Source organism: Grus americana, chromosome 20 (genome assembly GCF_028858705.1).
Source record: "Grus americana isolate bGruAme1 chromosome 20, bGruAme1.mat, whole genome shotgun sequence".
Lineage (NCBI taxonomy): Eukaryota > Metazoa > Chordata > Aves > Gruiformes > Gruidae > Grus > Grus americana.
In genome coordinates this window covers 6,244,916-6,264,253 of record NC_072871.1, presented here as the reverse complement: position 1 = coordinate 6,264,253, position 19,338 = coordinate 6,244,916, and the positions used below count along the sequence as shown (strand labels likewise).

The 19,338-nt window shown below is 46.6% G+C and overlaps 1 protein-coding gene across 4 annotated transcripts; it reads right to left on the bottom strand.

The window, feature by feature from the left end:
- Nucleotides 1-1,335: 1,335 nt before the first annotated feature.
- MIGA2 (mitoguardin 2) lies at nucleotides 1,336-19,282 on the bottom strand. Of its 4 annotated transcripts, none has more exons than XM_054848998.1 (17): nucleotides 19,164-19,282; nucleotides 18,031-18,120; nucleotides 17,402-17,644; nucleotides 16,551-16,761; nucleotides 15,483-15,595; nucleotides 13,012-13,129; nucleotides 12,388-12,527; nucleotides 10,744-10,861; nucleotides 10,457-10,557; nucleotides 9,856-9,971; nucleotides 9,359-9,431; nucleotides 8,629-8,715; nucleotides 7,895-7,993; nucleotides 7,283-7,417; nucleotides 6,632-6,685; nucleotides 5,560-5,676; nucleotides 1,336-4,927 (listed from the first exon to the last, which is right to left on the bottom strand). In XM_054848998.1, exons 3-17 carry the CDS (start codon nucleotides 17,495-17,497, stop codon nucleotides 4,727-4,729), a joined length of 1,779 nt encoding a protein of 592 aa, XP_054704973.1. In that variant the 5' UTR covers nucleotides 17,498-17,644; nucleotides 18,031-18,120; nucleotides 19,164-19,282; the 3' UTR covers nucleotides 1,336-4,726. The 4 variants fall into 4 exon arrangements, with proteins under 4 accessions (XP_054704973.1, XP_054704972.1, XP_054704974.1 ...); XM_054848997.1 differs by having other exon boundaries at nucleotides 18,031-18,157; nucleotides 19,164-19,230; XM_054848999.1 differs by having other exon boundaries at nucleotides 16,551-16,746; nucleotides 18,031-18,157; nucleotides 19,164-19,230.
- Between the last annotated feature and the right edge of the window lie 56 nt (nucleotides 19,283-19,338).

Below are 19,338 nucleotides of genomic sequence, written 5' to 3'. Positions count from 1 at the left end.
TCCCTTAACATGTTCACCTTAAAAAAAGATTTCAGAACAGGGAGAAAACTCCTTTTCCTACAGTTGTAATATACTTGTTTTCAGATAGCAATTCTAATTATATCCCATTAATTTCAACAGGCTCTTCAAAGCTGACACTCTTCCTGGCATTGCAAGAAGAAAAATAGCATTAAAGTCTCATTAGTTGGAAAGAAAGAGCAAATATTTACTGCAGAAGTTCAGTTCATTACAGAAGACTGCTACAAGGTAGCATGAGTGATTTACTGCTTTCATTATTCAAGTTAAATAAATCTCCTCCTTTCCAAGCTATTGAATATAGACTTATGCTGGCAGAGTGGATTACATTTGATCTATGTACCATGACAAGTACTGAAAATTGTGGGCTTCATTGCTATATTCACCCACTCCTTCCTGAACAGAAGAAGAAAGTGTCAATACAGAGAGCAGCCTTTGCTCTGTTCCTTCAGCATAAGAAAGCACAAAGCTGCTCTGGAGATGTAATGAGTATACAGTCTGACACCATGGAAACCAAGATAAACTCCTTTTAACTCTTTCCACTAACCTTCAGGGTGTGGCATGAGACAAAAATTTTCCTATTCATGAACATTTTATTTGCATATATCATAGTTCATGACAGGCTTGCATTAATGCCAGCTGAAGCTTATTTTTTTATTTTTAAGCGTATGGATGAAATCTTAATCACCGTGGAAGCAAACAGCCTATCTGATTCAATCTGGTTTCTGTATCATTTGAAAATGAAAGTATTTAAACATACTGTTAGTACTTGAGAAAAATGAAAAGATGAGTTTCCTGCATTGCTCAGCAGATGGGCATCTCTGATATCAACCCACAGGCTTTACTCTGGGTTTCTTTCACATAATTTGGGAGGCTGATAAGTATGTTACGAGAACTTGGACAAGGTTTAAAAGATTCTACTCCTTACTGGGATTTGTTATCACTTTATCACAGTCTGCTAGCCTCCCCATACCACACCCAAACACAATCAAACCACCACAGAAAAAGAAAAATCTGAAAAATTAAACCCCACAGTTTTCAGCCACTATTGAAAGTACAATGAGTTGCCTGGTGTATTTTATAGCCTGCTCCATCTACGGACTTGTCTTTGGTAGAACCAGGAAGACTCCCCACACAAACAAAACCCTTAAGTTTATTTGCTGCAAGTTTAGCATTTTGACTTTAGTAAGAGCAAGACTTGTTTTACACCATCACTCTAGCACCAGAGGTGTCACCACAACTGTCACCTAAATCAGAAACCAAAGACTTGAGTTTCTGACAAGTTTCGCCAGGAAGTTTAGAAACAAAAAAACACAATAATGAAGGAAAGTTTTATTTGATTTGTAATGCCCACATCCTAAGATTAAAGGTATTAAAAAAAAAATAGCTGCAAAGAAAAAAAGAAGCAAAACAAGAACAGATTTTTACACCTTTAGGAAATCAAGAAAAAATAGGCACAAGTTTACATTCATTAGTTTCAGATATGGTAGAGGAATGTTCTACTGAAGAGGGGTAAATAAAATCCTGCTTTCCCACCTCCATGTATGAGACAGCACAAGCCATGCTCTTCAAAGCCACACTGATCTTGCAGATACAAGACAGATTTTCCCTCACATTTTTTTATTAATGTATTTGTGCTTTAAAGATTATAAAGACCCTCCTAGAGCCATTTAGTGTAGTCTCTACATACATACTAAAGTACTCAGTATGTACTTTAACCACTGGTGAAGCTTATTACAACTTCTACATAAAAATTGAAAGTCATGCATATTTGAAATTCTGTTTAAGCATCAGAAACTATTGAAGGATTTTGTTTCATAGCTGCTAAGCCATTTTAAATCCCCATCAGTGTTAAAATCTTACAAGTGTCAGCGCAGAATGATTTAACCCCTTGAGAATAAGGCTTCATTATAAAAGAGGCAAATATCTTATCTCTAGAGATTCTACCCGAATATGTATCTCATCTGCTACTAATACTGAAGAATTTCTCTGAGTGCCCTTCAGAGGCTGCAAACACCTTTCTTCTGCCTTTCCTCTCAAGCTACGCTGGGACTGGGGAGGGAGAAAGAGCAGCAATGAAATAGCACGGCAAAACGGGGTGTTTTCTCCCCAGTAAGGAGGAAATCAGTTTGTCTCAGCTTCTGCAGGAGCAAGGTAGTATTGGCAGGTGGAGGGGGAGAACTCAACCTTCAACAAGCTGTGGATTTTCTCAAGGAAGTTCCCTTTTTACCTTCCCTCAGAGGACAGTGTACCCCATTTACAATAACAGCTAAGGAAGAGCATAAAGCTGTAATAAAACTGGGTTTTTTCCATTTGATTGATTAGGAAATTACAATTTCTTAGCTCCACAGTGCAAGTTAGTGTTTGCTTCATGGGGACCCTGTTTCAGTATCCTCTCCCACCAGGATGCGAAAAGACCAAAATCAGCAGCCAGTGTTCTTGTCCGTACACAAAGCAGGCAGGCAGACCAAGCACTGAGGCCAAAAGACACTCAAAATAGTAAATAAATACACATAAAACAACTCTAAAAATCTGAAATTAACAGCATTGTTTAGAATTACAATCCATCTTATTACATTAATCTTCACATTTTAGCATCTTTTTAACCACTATACAAAGCTGCTGAAGTTACTCTTTCTTCTAAACCAGCCATACAAGAGCACAAAGCACTCTAAACTTTTTTTTTTGGCAAAGTAACTTGCTTTCAGAATATAACATACTTTTGAATCACAGTTTACATGTAGCAGGTGTGCCATACTAATACAACATCCTCTGTTTCTTCTCTCACTGCACGCTGCCAGAAGCAAGACACCTCAGAGCCCTTTCCTAGTTTCAATTGCTGTCTCTTAAATCCTTCTCATAACAGTTTATTTCATGCAGCCCCACTTGGGTCAGCTGCTCTGCACTTCTGCCTCAGCACTGTCTTATTTATTGCATTAATCTGGGCTTCAGGATAAGCCACATCAGTCTGATGTGCTTATAGAGCAACAGATGTTGTGTGCTCTACACTTACCCTCTTGCAAGCATCTTAGGAGCATTTATCTGCTCCTTTTACATCCTCCTGTTTACTTTTTCCCTGCTTGCTTCCTTCCTGCTTTTACCAGCAGGATCCATGAGATAACTGAAGAGGAAGAAAGAAGACATTTGTATTCTCCAAGCCCATGTACTGACTTTCCACTCATATGGAAACTCCAGATTCTTACTTTATTTTTTTCCTCCTTGCAAAAATACAGCTAGTTAAGACCCGTGCCTTTTACCTGGAACAGACAGAAGGGATAACTAGTCAGTCTGGAGAAAAAAAACCAGTGAAGCCTGTGTTTTTGTGAATGTCCTCATTTTCTTCTCCCTGAAGATCTCCTCATTCTGAGGCTGGGGCTTGGAGCCATACGTGGACTGAATCAGGAGAAAGCACAGGCTGGACCCTCAGCCTTCACCTGTGGCATTGCACCCACAGAGGACCTGGCAAATCACTGCAAACCTCACACAAAAGCCAGCACTGCCTCAAGTCCAGCACACTCCACTGCCACTATCCTACCCTATATCCAACTCGGCACATGTCCCAAAGCAACCAGATTCCAGGTGCCAGCTGTGCAGTCAGGATCACACTATTTGAGAAGAGCCTGTCCCAGCATGACAAGGTCATACATACACACGCATTTGAGCTATACCCACAACTACGCTGTTTCTTAGGATTGACAGACTATAAAGAGTCATTTCCTCTCTAGCAACTTGATCCCAGCTCTCCAGCTACCTGCACACATAACCCCTTTCGTACATCACATCCAACACCTCTTACTACCTTGTGCATAAAAGGAAGAGGCACCACACTATACCGGTTCCCTCTGCCTGTGTACACCCCACACCTCCCACCCAGCGAAAACTGCTGCTGGCTCATTCTGAAATACAGCAAGGCACTTTGATGGATGTTAAAGACTTTGTGCACGCACAGGCAGGATGCAAGTCCACCCTTTCCTCACACTAGCTCGCCTCAGGGTGAACGTAGACCTCGGCAATCTCCTAAGTGAGGATGACCACAGCATAGAGCCCGTCATCTGGCCCGCAAAGAGCAGCAACACAGAAGGAACAGACCAACTTCCTTAGAGCTTCAGACTGGTTACCAAAGTCTGTGTTTTACTTCAGTGCTTTACAGAAGTATTTCTTCCTCGCTGGGAAAGAAATCTTTGCTAGTCACATTGCATGTGTTAAAACACATAAGGTAAAATCAGCGGTAATGTCTGTAGAAACACAGCAGAGAAAGAACGATAATAAAAATCCCAAAGCCAACAAAGCCTCCTTGAGAAGCTAAGGGTCAACTAGAGAATCTACCAATGATGTTCCTGCTCCCACACACAATCATAAACGTCAGGGATCATCTCCCAGAAAATGCACAGGTGAAATAGGTACATATGTTGCCCTATTCAAGAGAACTGGGCAAAAAATCTGGGCCCAGGCATTTTGTGGTTTATATGACACATTAAAATAATAATAATAAAAAGAACAGGAAGGTGGAACAAAGAAGAAATTCAAACCATAAGCTGGCAAGTGGTCCTGGATCCATCCCAGCAAACACTACTGGCTACAAAAAGCAGGTCCCACCAGGTTGCTGTGTGTTGAGATAATCTTGCTGCCACCACTGAGCATTGCAGGTACTTTTATCCATCTTTGGGAGGAAAAAGGTCCTTGTACGAAACTTTTCCTCCCCTGACTGACATCAGATGAGCTCCTTCAGCAGCTCATTTTCACCAGGAAGCATGCCGTTCACCTCAGGGGAAGTCTCAGTGCCCAGATACCCCAAGAGGATCTCACTGCGCCGCCGCGACAGCTGCAAAATGTCTTCTGCCAGCAACTGCACTGTTGTATATCTCACGTTGTCCAAATCAAACATGTCCTTCAGATATTGTACTATCTGGTGCTGCAAAGACAAAAGGAATGTTTACAGTAAGGAAACCTCCTCTCACCTGCCAATACCAGCTACCTGGACTGCAGCAAACAGAGAACTCCATAAGAAATTTTGCATGTCTGCCATCCAAGCAGAGATCTGCTTTAGGCTGGGTGTTACTTTTGTGGCTAGATCCCCTCATGCCTTTGAAACAGGACAGCAGAGCTCCTGAAGTCAGGAAAGCAATGCTGATGTCCATGGCAATGTCAATACAAACATTTAATGAATGTGACGCAGCCTCTCATGATATTATCTACAAGAACAAGAAGATTTAGGCTTTGAGATCAAATACGTAACTTGTAAGATCCCATGTACTCTTAGACAACATATTCTTTCAGAATTTGCACCCATAATATTTTCCAATACTGATGGTATAAATTGATCTCATCACACATTTTTGCTATCGGCTATGGTAAATCGTGCTGGGAATTCTTATCAAGCCGAATTCAGCAATCTGCATCTCAAAAACCAGTGATTTTTAGAAGGCTTTTGTATAGAGCCAAGTTTCTCAATGCCACGTCAGTCATCAAAAGCACACATCTGCAGTGCTAAGCCAGAAGACAGCAGGAGTCCCATACAGATTAGGTACAGAAAAGCCATCTTACCTTGAAGAAACTACAGACTTCAGATAGCTGCTGCTTGGGCCCCAGAAAACCAAAGGCTAGAACGGGACTGACATGCTCCGATACGGAGTAGAAATGAGAGATAAAGCCATCTGGTACCTGCCACAGGGAAGGAAAGAATTGGTCGGTCTCAGTTCTCAGGCAGAATTAGCAGCTTATTCCGTATCAGCTACCAAATTCCATGCCAGAAAGCACCATGCTTCAATAACTGAAGTTAAGAGCTACTTAAGAACATCTCTTCCCGCAGAATTACATTTATCTTTCAGATCCCTTGAAGGATGACTAGAGCTTTCTATCTTCATGTTTCTAAACTACTATTTCAGGAGGAAAATAAATAGAAGAAAATGAAAGGCAGTCTTTATAGACTCTATTTATAATCTCCAGACCAAGCCAGGAAAGGACATGCAAATATCTGCAACAGAGCTACTGCATGACAGCACCAATACAGCTTCCAGCACTCTCATTTCTCTTTGTACCATCTCAAGAGGGAAACCCAGTTGTACCAGCTGGTTGTGGGATAGGAATTGAAAACTCGTCAGAGGCCACAGACCCTGTGGCAAAACTGGGGTTGTCGAGTTGTGGCTTCCTGTTCCCCAGGTCCATGAACTCATCTGCTGTGATACTTTAGAAAGCCACAGATTTAAGGGGAAACACATAAAGTAATAGCTAGCTGGTCAGCGCTGGGAAGTGGAGAAGTGTATGAGCCATTCATTGCACTGCCAGCAGGGAAACTGCAATTCAGGAGCAGCCCCTTGTTGCTTGGTGTCTGTGAACATTCCTGCAGCACTGAGAGTGGGGAGAGGGAATACCAGACAGACAACATTGGTTTTTTGGATCCTCACGTTAAGAAAAAGAATAAACTCAGAGTGATTCAGTAAAACACTGGCATGGCACTAGAGCAGTGACAGTGGGACCCTGGTGCTCTAAAGCATCACAGAGAATGTGATTCAGTTCAGTCTTACTATCACTCGTTTTGTCTTTTGTCAAGATCTAGGTGTTATCTTTTCAGCTTCAAATACATTAGATTAATTAAAAGGGAAAGAATTTTGCTTACCATCAAAAGCCTCCTTTTTGCTTTCAGAACAGACCAGCAGGCAGTTGCTAAAGCCTACGATTAATGGAGAGAGACCATCAGTTACTGGGATTACTTTTCAGAAAACAAGCACTTTACCAACACATTGCCATCACAGTATCAAAGCAGTGGCCCTTTTGTGCCAACAATTCTAAAATTACTGACAAAATCTAAGTGAACTTGAAACAGATTTGGCCACTCCACACCCATTCCAGAAAAGCTAATGTGTTTTTGAAGATCGCTAATATGATCCAACCTAGTTGCCAAACACCCCAGAACACAGCCTGTAAGCAGACAGCTGTTAAAAGGTGCCTCCCAACCATCATCATCTCAGTCTATGAAACTAATCATTCTTAAACATACAGCTGGAGGCCAGGACTAGAGGAAAGCGCTGCTATTTGAGCCTCAGTGTCTGCTGAGGTACCACCAGAATGAATAAACCACCCATGTTTTTCCCTCCGTTTTGATCCTCTTATCCTCATTCATGAAAATATGAGTCGTCATCTTTTAACATCTCCATGGCATCGCACTAAAGAGAAAATTCAGCTCAGCCAGGACAGCTGAGGTTATACTCTTCCCTAGCCTTGTTACCAAGCTCTCATGCTCAACACAAGGACTCCCTGATTAACGCACCGTCTCTTTGAAGCTGTCGGAGAGCCATCGGTTGCGCAGCACAGCCAGCACAGAGGAGGGCGGGTTCTCCAGATCCTCAAAAGCATCCATGAGGATGAAGTCCAGCACAATATCAAAGAAACTCATGCACACCACCTGTCAGAGAGCAGAACAGTCTGTAAAGGAAACAGGTTGGTTTTTTTTTTTTAAAAGAAAAAAAAAAAAAAAAAAGATGGACTTTACTCTTCTGCCTTGAAGCAACAAAACATAAGGAGCTGAAGTTTGCCACCAAGGCAGGAGGACTGAACTGCGTGTGCTCAGTTCACAACTCCTACAGAGCGGCTGCCCAAGAGACTTATTAATCCTGTGGCCAGAAAAAGCCCAGTCAAACAGCAAACGAATCTTACAGACCTACAGACAATAGCTTGTGCTCTCTAGAAAAAGTTGGGATTTTGATTTTTTTTAACCACAGTAGTGCTGACATTGCTGAAGGAAAGACTTTCCATGAAGTTTAAACTCCTCAACAGCCGATTTTTCCCCTGCCCTCCCCAACAACATACTCCTGGGCCATTCCTACACATTCATTATCCTCCAACTCCTCTGCAACTTTCTAGAGAGAACGTCTTTACCAACCCCTCTTCCCTCCAGCTCCTGCTGAGTGGTCGGCCAGGTCTCTTGCTTCAGTGCGTAACGTAGCATCTCCTCGTAGCTTTCCAGAAAAGCTTTGGGATTCTGGGAGAGCAGAGAAACAAAACACTTCAGAAGGTACAACATCTGTGGGCACATTTCACCAAAGAAGTTTGACTACTCTATTTTGAGCTAACATCAACATCAATACATGTGATTGGCTGAAGTTTTAGCCAAAACACTCTTTGTGTGGAAAGAGAGAATTTACTTCTGGGAGGCATGGATGGCCCCAGGTTCAGCTGTGACTGAAAGCACTTTCTTCAAGGAAGTAGCTAGAGATGCCTGTAAGCAAACTGGGCAGTAAGGAACTAACGCTCCTGTTTAGGGGATGACCAGTGACTAAGCCAGTGATCTGAGAGCTGGTATGTGGTTGATGCAAGGTTTGACTCTCTTTTCCCTTTCCTATATTCCTTGAGATGATGCCATTGCTGATGCAAAGCCTGTCCCCTCTGTTCACTCCAGTGAGGCACAGTATCAATCTGTGGACAGGAGCTGCACAAAGAGGTTCTTTCAAGAGAATTTGGTTAAACAAGATTAAAAGCACAGGCATTTTATTTCTTGCAACAGTCACCAGCATACAGATGAAGTTTTCTCCTTCCAAGACACTGGAAAAACTCTGGGTTGGGATGGAGGAACAAGTGCTCACAGGATACAGCTGAGCTGTTATACAAACTTCCTACCTTTTCAGCTTTTGTCATCAGTCCTATCACCATTTGCTTCCCAACCTCCCCAAAAAACAGTTGATTGCTTTCATCCTCCAGCAGCTCCTGCAAAGGGAACACAAGAGGTCTCCTGTGAGCACCTATGCCCACATGAATTCTGAGTTGGGAGAAAAAAAGGACAGGACACAAAGCAGAGCAATGCTGCATACACCAGTATCATTAACCTTTAATAAGCTGGAGTCTAGAAAACAAAACTGCTCTCTCCAGGAAATGAGTTTAAAATTAGACTGAAAGACTGGAAGCAGTAAGAATGGAGGCACAGGAGTCACGGAGTGGCAGTGGGGCCAGGGCACAAGAGCTGCTGTTCAGGCTCTAGACATCATTGCTAGGATGCGGGTCACAGTAAGGAGAAGGAAACCTTGCTCCTCCACTTCAGAGGTTTGACTCCAGCCCAGTGAAAAGCTCTTAAGTGGGAGTAGCAGCTCCTGGACAGCTCTGAAATTACCAAACTTTCACTTCCCAGAACTAAACCAGTGTCCATGGCCATGTAACCACCACTCAAGCTGGGCACGGGGACCAGGGGATCCTCTCCAAATCGATCAGGATGGGATTACAGAGTTAAGCAAGGGGAGCTTGGGCTGCTGCTGCTGCTTCTGCTCTTACTTGCTCTAGAGGGGCAAAGACTTCACCCGTGTGCAGGCAGAGGAGAACGTGCTGCTGGCAACAACATGCCTCAAGCTGTTCTTACCTGGAAGGCCTGCCTGACGCAATGCAGCTTCGCAAGGAAGTCCTGGTCGCTGTAGCAGCCGAGGAGCTCTGTCCTAGAGGGAAAGGGGAAGGATTGCATAAATTTCAGCTCTCCCGTTATCTGTGTTCCTAACAGCTATGCTCCCCTAAAAAAATTAATTCCCAGTCTGTGCCTAGGAGAAAATAACAACTACATTCCCTTTGCACAGCTCCCTGGGGGACCACAGCACCTCTGCAAAGGCACAGGACTCTACCAGCCAGCCACACGGAACGGGCACATTTCTCATTACTAAATTCCTGGACAACTACCCTTTCTTAACGCTTGCCCTAAAATCTGGGGGTAGTTCCCTGGGAAGTCCAAACCAGCAGGAAGGATGCTAAGAGTTTCCGTCCCCAAAGGTTTATTCTAGTTATAGGGCTGCTCAAAAGCAAATAACGTGTTCACACTGCTCAAAGGAGCCTTGACACAAGGACCCGCAACTCCAGCTGGCGCTTTACCTCAACGTCCGGCACGCGACTTTCCCTTCTTTCACTAACTGCAGAGCTTCTTCATATGCTGCTACTGGCTTCGAGAGGTGGAATGGTATTTCCTCAAAGTGGAGGGAGTCAAAGAGCTGTAGAGGTGGCAAGAGGCATGGGAAGAACAAAATGATGTCATTAAATATTTGCAAATACTCAGAGACTGCACACAAGCAAGATGTGCCTTCTTCAGCTAGCAAACTTGCATCAGTGCCAATTATTTCATGTAAAGCTATTCCTCTTCCCACCAATTTCAGAGCTGTCTCAGCTCTGACACAGCTCAAAATTCCCTAAAATTTACACAACCAAGCCACATTACATGAGATTTACAGTACTTTCCTAGCTGTTATAGCATGTTTTCTACAGTAGATAGGAAGATGACATGGAAATGCTGGTTGGAAAGGGCTGTACCATGCCCCTAATGAAACAGCTTTTCCTAACATCCATCATGAACCTCCCAGCTCGGAGCTGTTGCTCCATGTTGTATCATCTTCCTCTACCAAGACGTGTTTGGCTCCACTGCCTTTGTGGCTCCCTTACAAGCAGCTTGACTGCTACACACAGCTGAAACTTAAGTCACCTCTGCTGCAGAGAAGAAGGAGTCCTCAGAAATTGAGCTGTCTTCATCATCTGTCCGAAGCCGCAATGACCCATCCGTCAATGGAAGCATTAAAGTCTTCTCTGGAGGAGAGGAAGAAGCTGCATGTGTTGGAGTTTATGGACCACTGGCTCCTCTTAGCCACTGTGCTCTCCCTCCCACCCCCACAAATAGCACTTTGTCTCCACTTCAATGCCTAGCTTACAGAAAAGACATAAAACCACAAAAGAAACTGGTTTTCTAAAGCATTTCTAACCCAGCTTCCATACCCAGATCCAGCAGCATGCTGTCTGACGGAAGTGAAGACCCAAACTCTTCCTGGAGGTGGTAGGCTCGGTGCAAGAGGGACTCCAGCTTCTCGGCAAACTCCCTTTTCTGGGACTCCTCCTTGAACATACATAAATGCCACCCTTGGTTAGCCAGCTGGGCAGAGACAGATTGACAGCATAAATATGGAAGGAAATTTTCAGTAAAATTGGATTTACAGTTTGCAGATTAAATGATTAAAAAAAAGTGAGGACTCATTAATCCCTCAATGCAGCTAATAACGCAAGGGGAGGGAAGCTTCTACATAGCCTATTCAAACCCTCTGGCTTTTTAGCTTTACAGTTTTGGTTTCCTGTTTAAAAAAAGGAAGAAAGAAATTAAAAACTTTAACCTACCATCCCAAAAACAGGTATTTTAAAGAGTTACAGATCATTGAATTCTCCTGACCTGTGACTTTAGCCTAATTTCAAGAAGGAATCACATCAGAAAACTTGTGATGAATACAACAGAGTGTCCAGAATTGGATAACAGAGTAAGAGTCCTTGGATTAAGGTGCTGGGTGTAAGCAAAGTTTGCTGTAAGCAGCACAGGAGGATAGGGGAAAAAAAGAGAGGGGGAGAAAAATAAGGCTTACACAGCATCTTGCCTTCATGCCCCTGTGTCTGCATGAGTATCTCACCCAGAAGACAGAAGCATTAACAAGAAGCACGAAATCTATTTTGATAATGAATCGACTGTTTTTAAGTCAGTTTTAGAAATACTACAGGACTCTTCAACGAGAGACAATAACAACAGAATCCAGATTTGACTTGGATAAATATTATCCACCACAAAAGACAAATAGCCCACACGGTTATGATGCCAGGCCCTGTTTATAAGGGGCTGGGAACACTTTTTGCCAGTGAGAACTCCTGGAGGGTTGGGAATTTAGCTCCTTTCACAGTCCTGAGCTACAGCTGCTCTCTCTAGCTTTGTGATTGTCACTGAGCTTTTCTAGTTTGGATCTCCTCTTATCAGAGGTCTTTCCTGCAGAATCCTCAAGTGCAAGACAACAAGGTGTTGTCCTAAAAATACTTGTTTCTGTAGCTGTAGACAGAACAAGTTACACATCTCCCTGACCCATTTGTTCAGTGAGCAGGGGCATATTTGGCTCCTACCGAGTTACCACTTCATTTTACTCATTAATACATGCAGGCAGCTGGCCTCTGCTTCTCTGCCCAGTTTCCTAGGATGTGGTAGTGACCATCAAGATCTCCACTTTCAAATGTGTTTAAAAGTTACAGACACAACACTGCCAGGCAAAAAGCTATTTCTTTCTCTCCGGTGCTGTATTTGTTACAGCCTTTTCCTACCGCAGCCTCTGCTGCTGGAGAACTTGTATGACAGTGACTGACATGATGCTGGAAGGTGGGCAGAAAAGCTGGGGAACGAGGGGGCGAGACTTATTAAAAAGAAAAAGAAATTAAAAACACCCACTCACATTGCATAAGGAAGCCACAGATATAGACAGCTCTTAAACAGAGTCTGGCCCAACTCTGCCCTTAATTTGCTCTTCTTTTAACCTCCTAATTACTGCTTCCAGCAACCAGGCTGGTCTTTCAGCATGCTCCCCAGCTGCCAAATGCAAGAGAAAAGTGGAGACCTACCTCTGGGATGTTCTCAGACATGCTCTCTTGCTGTTTCTTGCTGTCCCAGGGCACGGGGGTGCTGGTACTAGCATTGTCCCTCTGCCTGATGGTCAGCGCCTGCTCCCACTTCTGCAGGGCCTCCTCAAACAGCTCCATGCCTGGCAACGCAACCAAATACAAGCCGTGAGAGTCCCAGGAAAAAGCGATACAGCACGAGTCTTTGCTCACTCAGACAATCCAGCAAAGAGTAAAGCTTCTCCCCAACTGATAAGAAAGAGTAAATGTATTCTATTCCTTTCCCTTTTAAATATGGTGTAATTTGGATTAGAACTTAAGGAGAACATCCCAAAACTGGTTAAACATCAGCCATGTTACTTCCAAAATACTGTTCTCCACACAAGGTGAGCCTGTTCCTCAAAGAACAGTATTCTGGAAGTAAATTATTCACTGAGAAAACAGCAACGTTTCTTTAGGAGAAGATGGGATTTTTATAACTAACAAGTGACTGAGTTTAAGTTGAGAATGGGAGAGACCTTCCTATCAGAGCTCTACATCGAGCTGCTGATGCTCTGTGTCAATTTACACCCTCTTTTTGCTCTTACAGTGATAAATAACCCCCCAGGGTGATGTTACCCTTGTTACCTTGAACGTAGAGGCTTTCTGCACTAGTATCACCAATGGCTCCAGCATCCCCCATTGCCTGGGTCTCCCACATCCCTGCTGATGCTGGCGTTGGACTTGAAGAGTTGACCACTACCATCTGCAGGAAAGCAGCAGAGAGCAGCAAATGCCTTTCGAATTCTCTCCAAGGGTAGCAGCATTAAGACCACACAACCACCACCACCAGTTAAATCTGAATGACAAGCCATTTCCCTTCCCCACATCTGTCCTTGTGCTCCCCCTTACCAGTACTCCCTTGCCTGGGGAGGAGAAGGTATCAAGGGTTACCGGCCTGCTCCCACTTGGGTTTACGCTACGCTGTCAACTGCCAAGAGCCACACGGTGCTGAGAGGGGAGGCAAGGTGAGAAGTTGTCCCCTTCTCCACCCAGCACCACAGTGGTGTCTTTGAAAACACAGAAAGTTGTGTGGGAAATACCTTCCCAACCAATTTACATTGCAGCTTCATTAGGAAATGGCAAGCTGTACAACGATGAGCACTAGCGGGAGGGCACTGATGGAGGTGACAAGTCCGAGAAAGCTCCAAAGCAATCGCTACAAAGGCGCAATGATTTTGCTAGAAAGTTCATGTCAGCCCCAGCTGCCTGCACAAAAAACACTGGAAGTGGGGAGAAGTGACCGCAGTGCAAACAAAGGAACGGATTACAATCAAAAATATAGCTGAGGACTTCAGCCAGGGGAAACCTCGCTCTTTGTAACCAAGCCTTCCCCTGGGAGGGCTGAGCACTAAGATCCACACAGCAAATCATCAGCTTTCTCTAATTTCACACTAGCACATAAATGTCTTTTAAAGTCTGACCCAATAAAGTCCTGGGTTCAAACGCTAACAATGATCAGTGTTTTCATATGGCTTAGAAAAACATGTCCAAATGTAAGCCTGATGCTAGGAAGAAAGCTACAATAATTGTCTGACAGATGAGTTCCTGCCCTGCCTCCATTGATTAATCTCCATGGAATGTTAATAAATCACCTCGAGATGCAGAACTGCAAATCATCAGTTCACTGCTGCTGACTTATTTACTAGTTAGCAAAGAAGAGCCCCAGGAAGGAGACAAGAGAGCAGGCAGAAACTGCAGCTGTGTGAAGGATGAGCTGTTTTCCCATCAAGTAACACGAGCAGTGAGTACGGTGTCACAGACACTCAGATCCCACACAAGGCGGGTACAGGATAGACCCCTCTCCACATAGGTATCCCCTCCCATGCACCAGCAATGGAAAAAGAAATTTAGATAGTTTTTATCTAAAGAGAAACAGACTTCAGCAATACAAAACCCAGACAGCATCTGTGGGAAGGGAGAAGCCGCAGGGGAATTAAATGGATGTGAAAGTCCCCGCAGAGGGAGAGAGGCCAGAGCTGGACACAGCTTGGTCCGCACTGACACGTCCCATCATATCCCAGTTACCCCAGAGGAATACTGGTGCAAGGCTGCACACTCAGAGCCGTGCCAGCACTGCCGCCTGCTGGAGACACACTTTGGCCAGCACCGATTTTTGGCAACTTTCTGGTGCTTCAACTGTACAGGACAAGCTAAAATACAGCAATGCCTGCACATACCATAGGGTGCTGCAGGCTGACAGCTCCCTTCAACAGGGTGATCTTTTTTCCCCCCTTTGTGCCCCAGCATTGCTAACCAGCCTCCAAGGCCGGGTACTCTGGCAGGTGACACCAAGAGGTGTTTCGCAGTAAGTAGCAGTGCAGGAAGCTACACAGGTTCACTTCTGCTGCCCACTGCTCCAATAGCAGCATACAAGGCTTTGAACAATGGGGATGTAAAACAGGTCTTGATGCCACAAACGCTCCCCAGTTCTGTGTTTGATCTGACAAAAGGTGGCTATAACCCGTGATGGTTTCTGCTGCCTGGTCAAGCCTGAATTACCTGTATTTATAGGTGCTTTTGGCTTTGGAGAAGATAGAACGACTAGGCTGTGTTCTCAACCTGCTTCCTGATCGGAGCCATCTGATTTCAGTAGTTAATTTGAACAATCAAACAACCCACAAGCAGCCCCAGCACAGGAGGGCTGTGCTGGCACAGGGGCTGCTGGGCCACCAAACCCCCACTGCGGAGAGAAGCAAACAAGCTTCCCGTTGATGTGAGACCCAGCGACAACTCAGCCTTGCTCCTTGAGTGGGTCCCGGAGAGCCCCGAGGAATCACAGCCATGGCCCACATGCAAGTCCCTCCTGCAGCACATTGTTAGCCAAAGAAGTGGGATGCACCCTGGAGCTCTCAGCCACAGGAAAACGCTGCTCTGATTTCAAACAGGTAACTCCAGACAGTCACTGTGAGGTTAATATCAGAACCCACCCTACGATTACGCTGTAACCTGTTCTGCTCCAAGAGTTTTGGCATTATCCATCAGCCAGTGCAAGCAGATGTGATCTTGCTACAGGTAGGTGCACTCGTATCTCCCAGCCCAGCCAAGAAGGTCCTTACCGAGGCGAGGCTGTGGGAGGAACTGGAATGTTTGCTGGGCTCAATGGAGGAAATCCCGCTGAGCGTGTCATTGCTCTTGCTGCCAGGACTCTGGACTCTCTTGCTGGAGTATCCTGCAGTTGGGAACATCACACAAAAACTGGATTTTAGGCTTGGTTCACTGCAGCTGTGAACAGGGAGGGGAACATCACCCTGTCAAGTGTGATCGTAGATGGGCAAAGCAACATCCAGTACCTAGAAATGAGTCACGGATCTCCTGTATGCTCTGTTTTGCTCTGAGACACTAAGAAAGCTGGTATCAGTGGGGATCTGAGCCTGAGGAATGAATATTTATTCGCCGCTTAGGAATGGCAAGAGACAAGCACAAGTGGAAAGCACCAAGGAGAAACTCCTCCAGCTTCCCTTAGGCCAGGCAGAGCACAGACATCGCTCCTTTGGTTATTATTAAAACCACTTAAATATTTTCATATGTTTCACAAAAAAAAAGCTTAATCCCTAAAGTGCTTTGTGGAGGACCTGGGTCAGCCTTACCCCAAAAATCAATACCATCAGGTGAAGAAGCTGCCCAAGGTCCGGGAGCTGCTGCAGAGCTGGACAGACACTGCCGCCTCCCCAGCCTGGCCCTGGCCACCCTCCCCTCCACCACCCAAGCTCGCCAACACAGCTGCGCGCGGGACCCCTGGGTCAGGCACCGTATTGGCATAACTGAGATCAATATGCAACCAGGTCACCACGTGCCCCGGGCCGTTATTATCGGGGGAAGCATGGCGTAACGGGTCCATAGTCTTTCTGCAGTAGGGGGATGGGAACTGCAAACCTTGGTGAAAACCTCAGCGCCACTTTTTTCTTGCAAGGGCTTTGAGTTCAGGGTCTCTCCCTTTTCTCCGCTAACCCTGTGTGCATGGCACTGTGCTTCAGGCTTCTAATTTCATTCTGCATCGATGCACTATACCAATGGCTTTGCTTTCCTCTCCCCCCAGCTGTCAGGAACTTCCCATCGCTCCCTGTACACCCTCTTTGCTCTCTCACAAACGGCTTTTAGGGATTTTCCCTTTTTGCAAGGCCAACCTTTCTTCACGGAGGAGACCCTTCTGGTTGGCAAGATGGGCACTGTGATCCCTCCAGGCTTAAAGCCGCACTTCTCTGGAGCAATCTGCTTCTTTCGACGACGACGTCGCTTGAGCTGATGAGCTGCAAGAGCCAATGCAACTGTCCCGAGAGCTGTAGCGAACAGCACCTTACGCAGGCCTGGAGAGAGCCGCAGCTGAGAGAAGACAGACTTTAAACACAAAAGATATGAAAGAGCAACAATGAAAAAACAATTCTGCCACCCTTTTTTTATTTTAAAGCAGTCTAAAACACATGACACCTTGGCATTCCCCCTCCCACCCACGAAACAGAGCCCCTGCTACACAACTAAGACTTAGCAGAAGAGAAACTGTGGAGCTTCATTTTGACAGAACCTGGAGAACTTGGTCTCAATCCTCATTACCAAAACATACCCCAAAATCTGCATGGAGCCTTTAACAGATGCAATATGGGTTACCCAAATTCAGCTCTGAAACCCTGGTCTGTAGCTGAGCTTTATTGCCCCAAGTGTTGCTTTACTATAAGTGGGAAATATATTACTCTTCTTTAAAACAAAAATCTTTTTTTAGTGCCTTTGACAAAGAGAAAGGTTGAACCTGGGCTTTCTCCCAGGGAGCAATATGGAAGTCCTTCTCTCCCCTCTCCAAGCCCACCCTGCACAGCTCTCTCCCACCACCCCAAACTCTCCATGCAATTCCTACAAACCCTCAAACTGCCCAGGTCCCCCAGCATCACCCTGTCATGCCTCTGTCCCTCACAGCTAACACAGACAACCCCCAAAGAGAAAAATCCAAGGAACCCAACAGAAAAGCCTTTCCTGCTCATTGTACCTGCCCAAATGTCGTGTAAACAAACACGGGGATCTCTGCCACGGTCATTGCCAAGGCCTGGATGATGGACATTCCCTCTGTCCTTCTAAATGCCATGTCTGCACAAGGATTTCAGCACCTCCAGGAGCCACGAAGGGGAAGGGCACTTGTGGACGCTGCGCGAGCTGCTCACAAAGAAATCCAACTTTTCTCTGACATCTGGCTCAGAGTCCTGGGGTTGCCCTTCATCCAGCAATCCTCATCCTGCAGGAAGAGGAGAAAAATCAGGTGAGCGAAGGGAACACACAACCTGTGCCTCCTCGTACTGCACTTCACAAACAACACACCAGGTCACCTGGAGCAGCAATGCCGCTAGAGCCAGGTGGGAGATCTAAAGCATCTTCTCACCAACAGCAGCAATTATTTTTTTTTGCTTGTCCTACCAACCACAGGGTCAGATTTTTACACTGCTCTACAGCAGCAGCATCCTTGGAGTCAACAGCTGCCAGAGATTTCTACATGCACCAGAACTGGCTGCACACGGTTGGAGGGATTTTGTCTGCAGTTCCCATATTAAAAAAAAATTACTACAAATAACCACATGGACACTTTCATTGGCAAAACTCTTGCTCAGTTTTCTGTGCAAATACCTGCTCAGGAGCCGCAAACTAAAGGGTGCTTGTCCAGGAGGCTTCAAAGCTGCCTGAGTTTATGCAGAGCTTTGCTGGCCGTGCTGGGAGCTGGGGAGGAGGGACATGCTTCATGTCAAGGACAGAGCTGCAGAAGAATGTATTGAAACCAGGGGGGACCGTCTTTTAAACACCACAAAGTTATAAACCCTTTGGCCCTGCTCCCTGCCAGGCCAGTCTTTGCAGCAAGCTGCCGCAGCGAGGGGACGCTGCTCTTACCCGGCACGTGGCCACGCTCCGGCCACACCAGGCTCTGCCATCTCCCCGCACCACCAGCTAAACCCACCCCGGGGTGTTACAGCCGCATGATGACCCCCCATTCCCGCCTGACCCCACAGCTGACAGCAACCTCATGCCCCACGGCCTGTGGGTTGGCGTAACCCCGTCTGGGAGCCACGTTTGGAAATGGTCTCAAGGTCCAGCAGCCCGCAGGGACGAGACACGGGGGACGGGGTCTCCCCACAAGGTTAAACGCAATGCTTTGGCCAGAGCGGAGATGAGGAGAGCAAAGGGCAAGAAATTTTGGGCACAGAAAACAGTCTAGAGATTACTATGCTTGCCTGGGGGGGGTACAGGCAGCAAGGTGCCAGGGAAATCCCTCTGTCCGGGCATCTCCTCACAGCCTCCCACGGCAAGGCAGCGCGGGCACCCCTGGGCACCGGGGCGTTAAACCCCCGGCCAGGCAGGGAGCTCCCCACGGGACACCCTGTACCAGCACTGCAGCAAGCTGGGCCCTGCAAACGGGGCTCCCCGGGCCCTCTGCTCCCCTGGCGCGTCCCCACACCCCCTGCACCCACGCACCCCCCATACCCCTGCGCCCTGGGAGCCCTCAGGCCCCTCGCACCCCTGGGGCATCCCCCGAGCCCCCTGCACCCATGCACCCCGGGACACCACCCGCACCTCAGGCATCCCCAAACCTCCCGCACCCCCCGCATCCCGGAGGGTCCCGTACCCTCTGCACCCCGGTGCGTCCCCCCAAACCCCAGGCCCAGTTCCACCCGGGGGTCCCCGTCTCCGCCACCCTCCCTCCCCCAAGCGATGGTGCGGCCCGCCGGGCCCGGCCCCCGCAAGCGATCGTGGCCGGCACCACTCACCGTGGCGGGGGGGGCGCACAGCCCCACTCGGCGCCCTCTCCCCCCCGCCGCACGCCATGGCCGCGGAAGGGCAGCGTCTCCTTCCCTCGCGCCGCAGCCTACCCTAGGCAGGGGCGGAGCCGACCGCGGCGGGGCAGAACCATCTCCCCCCGCGGCCCCCCCTCCAGCCAATAAG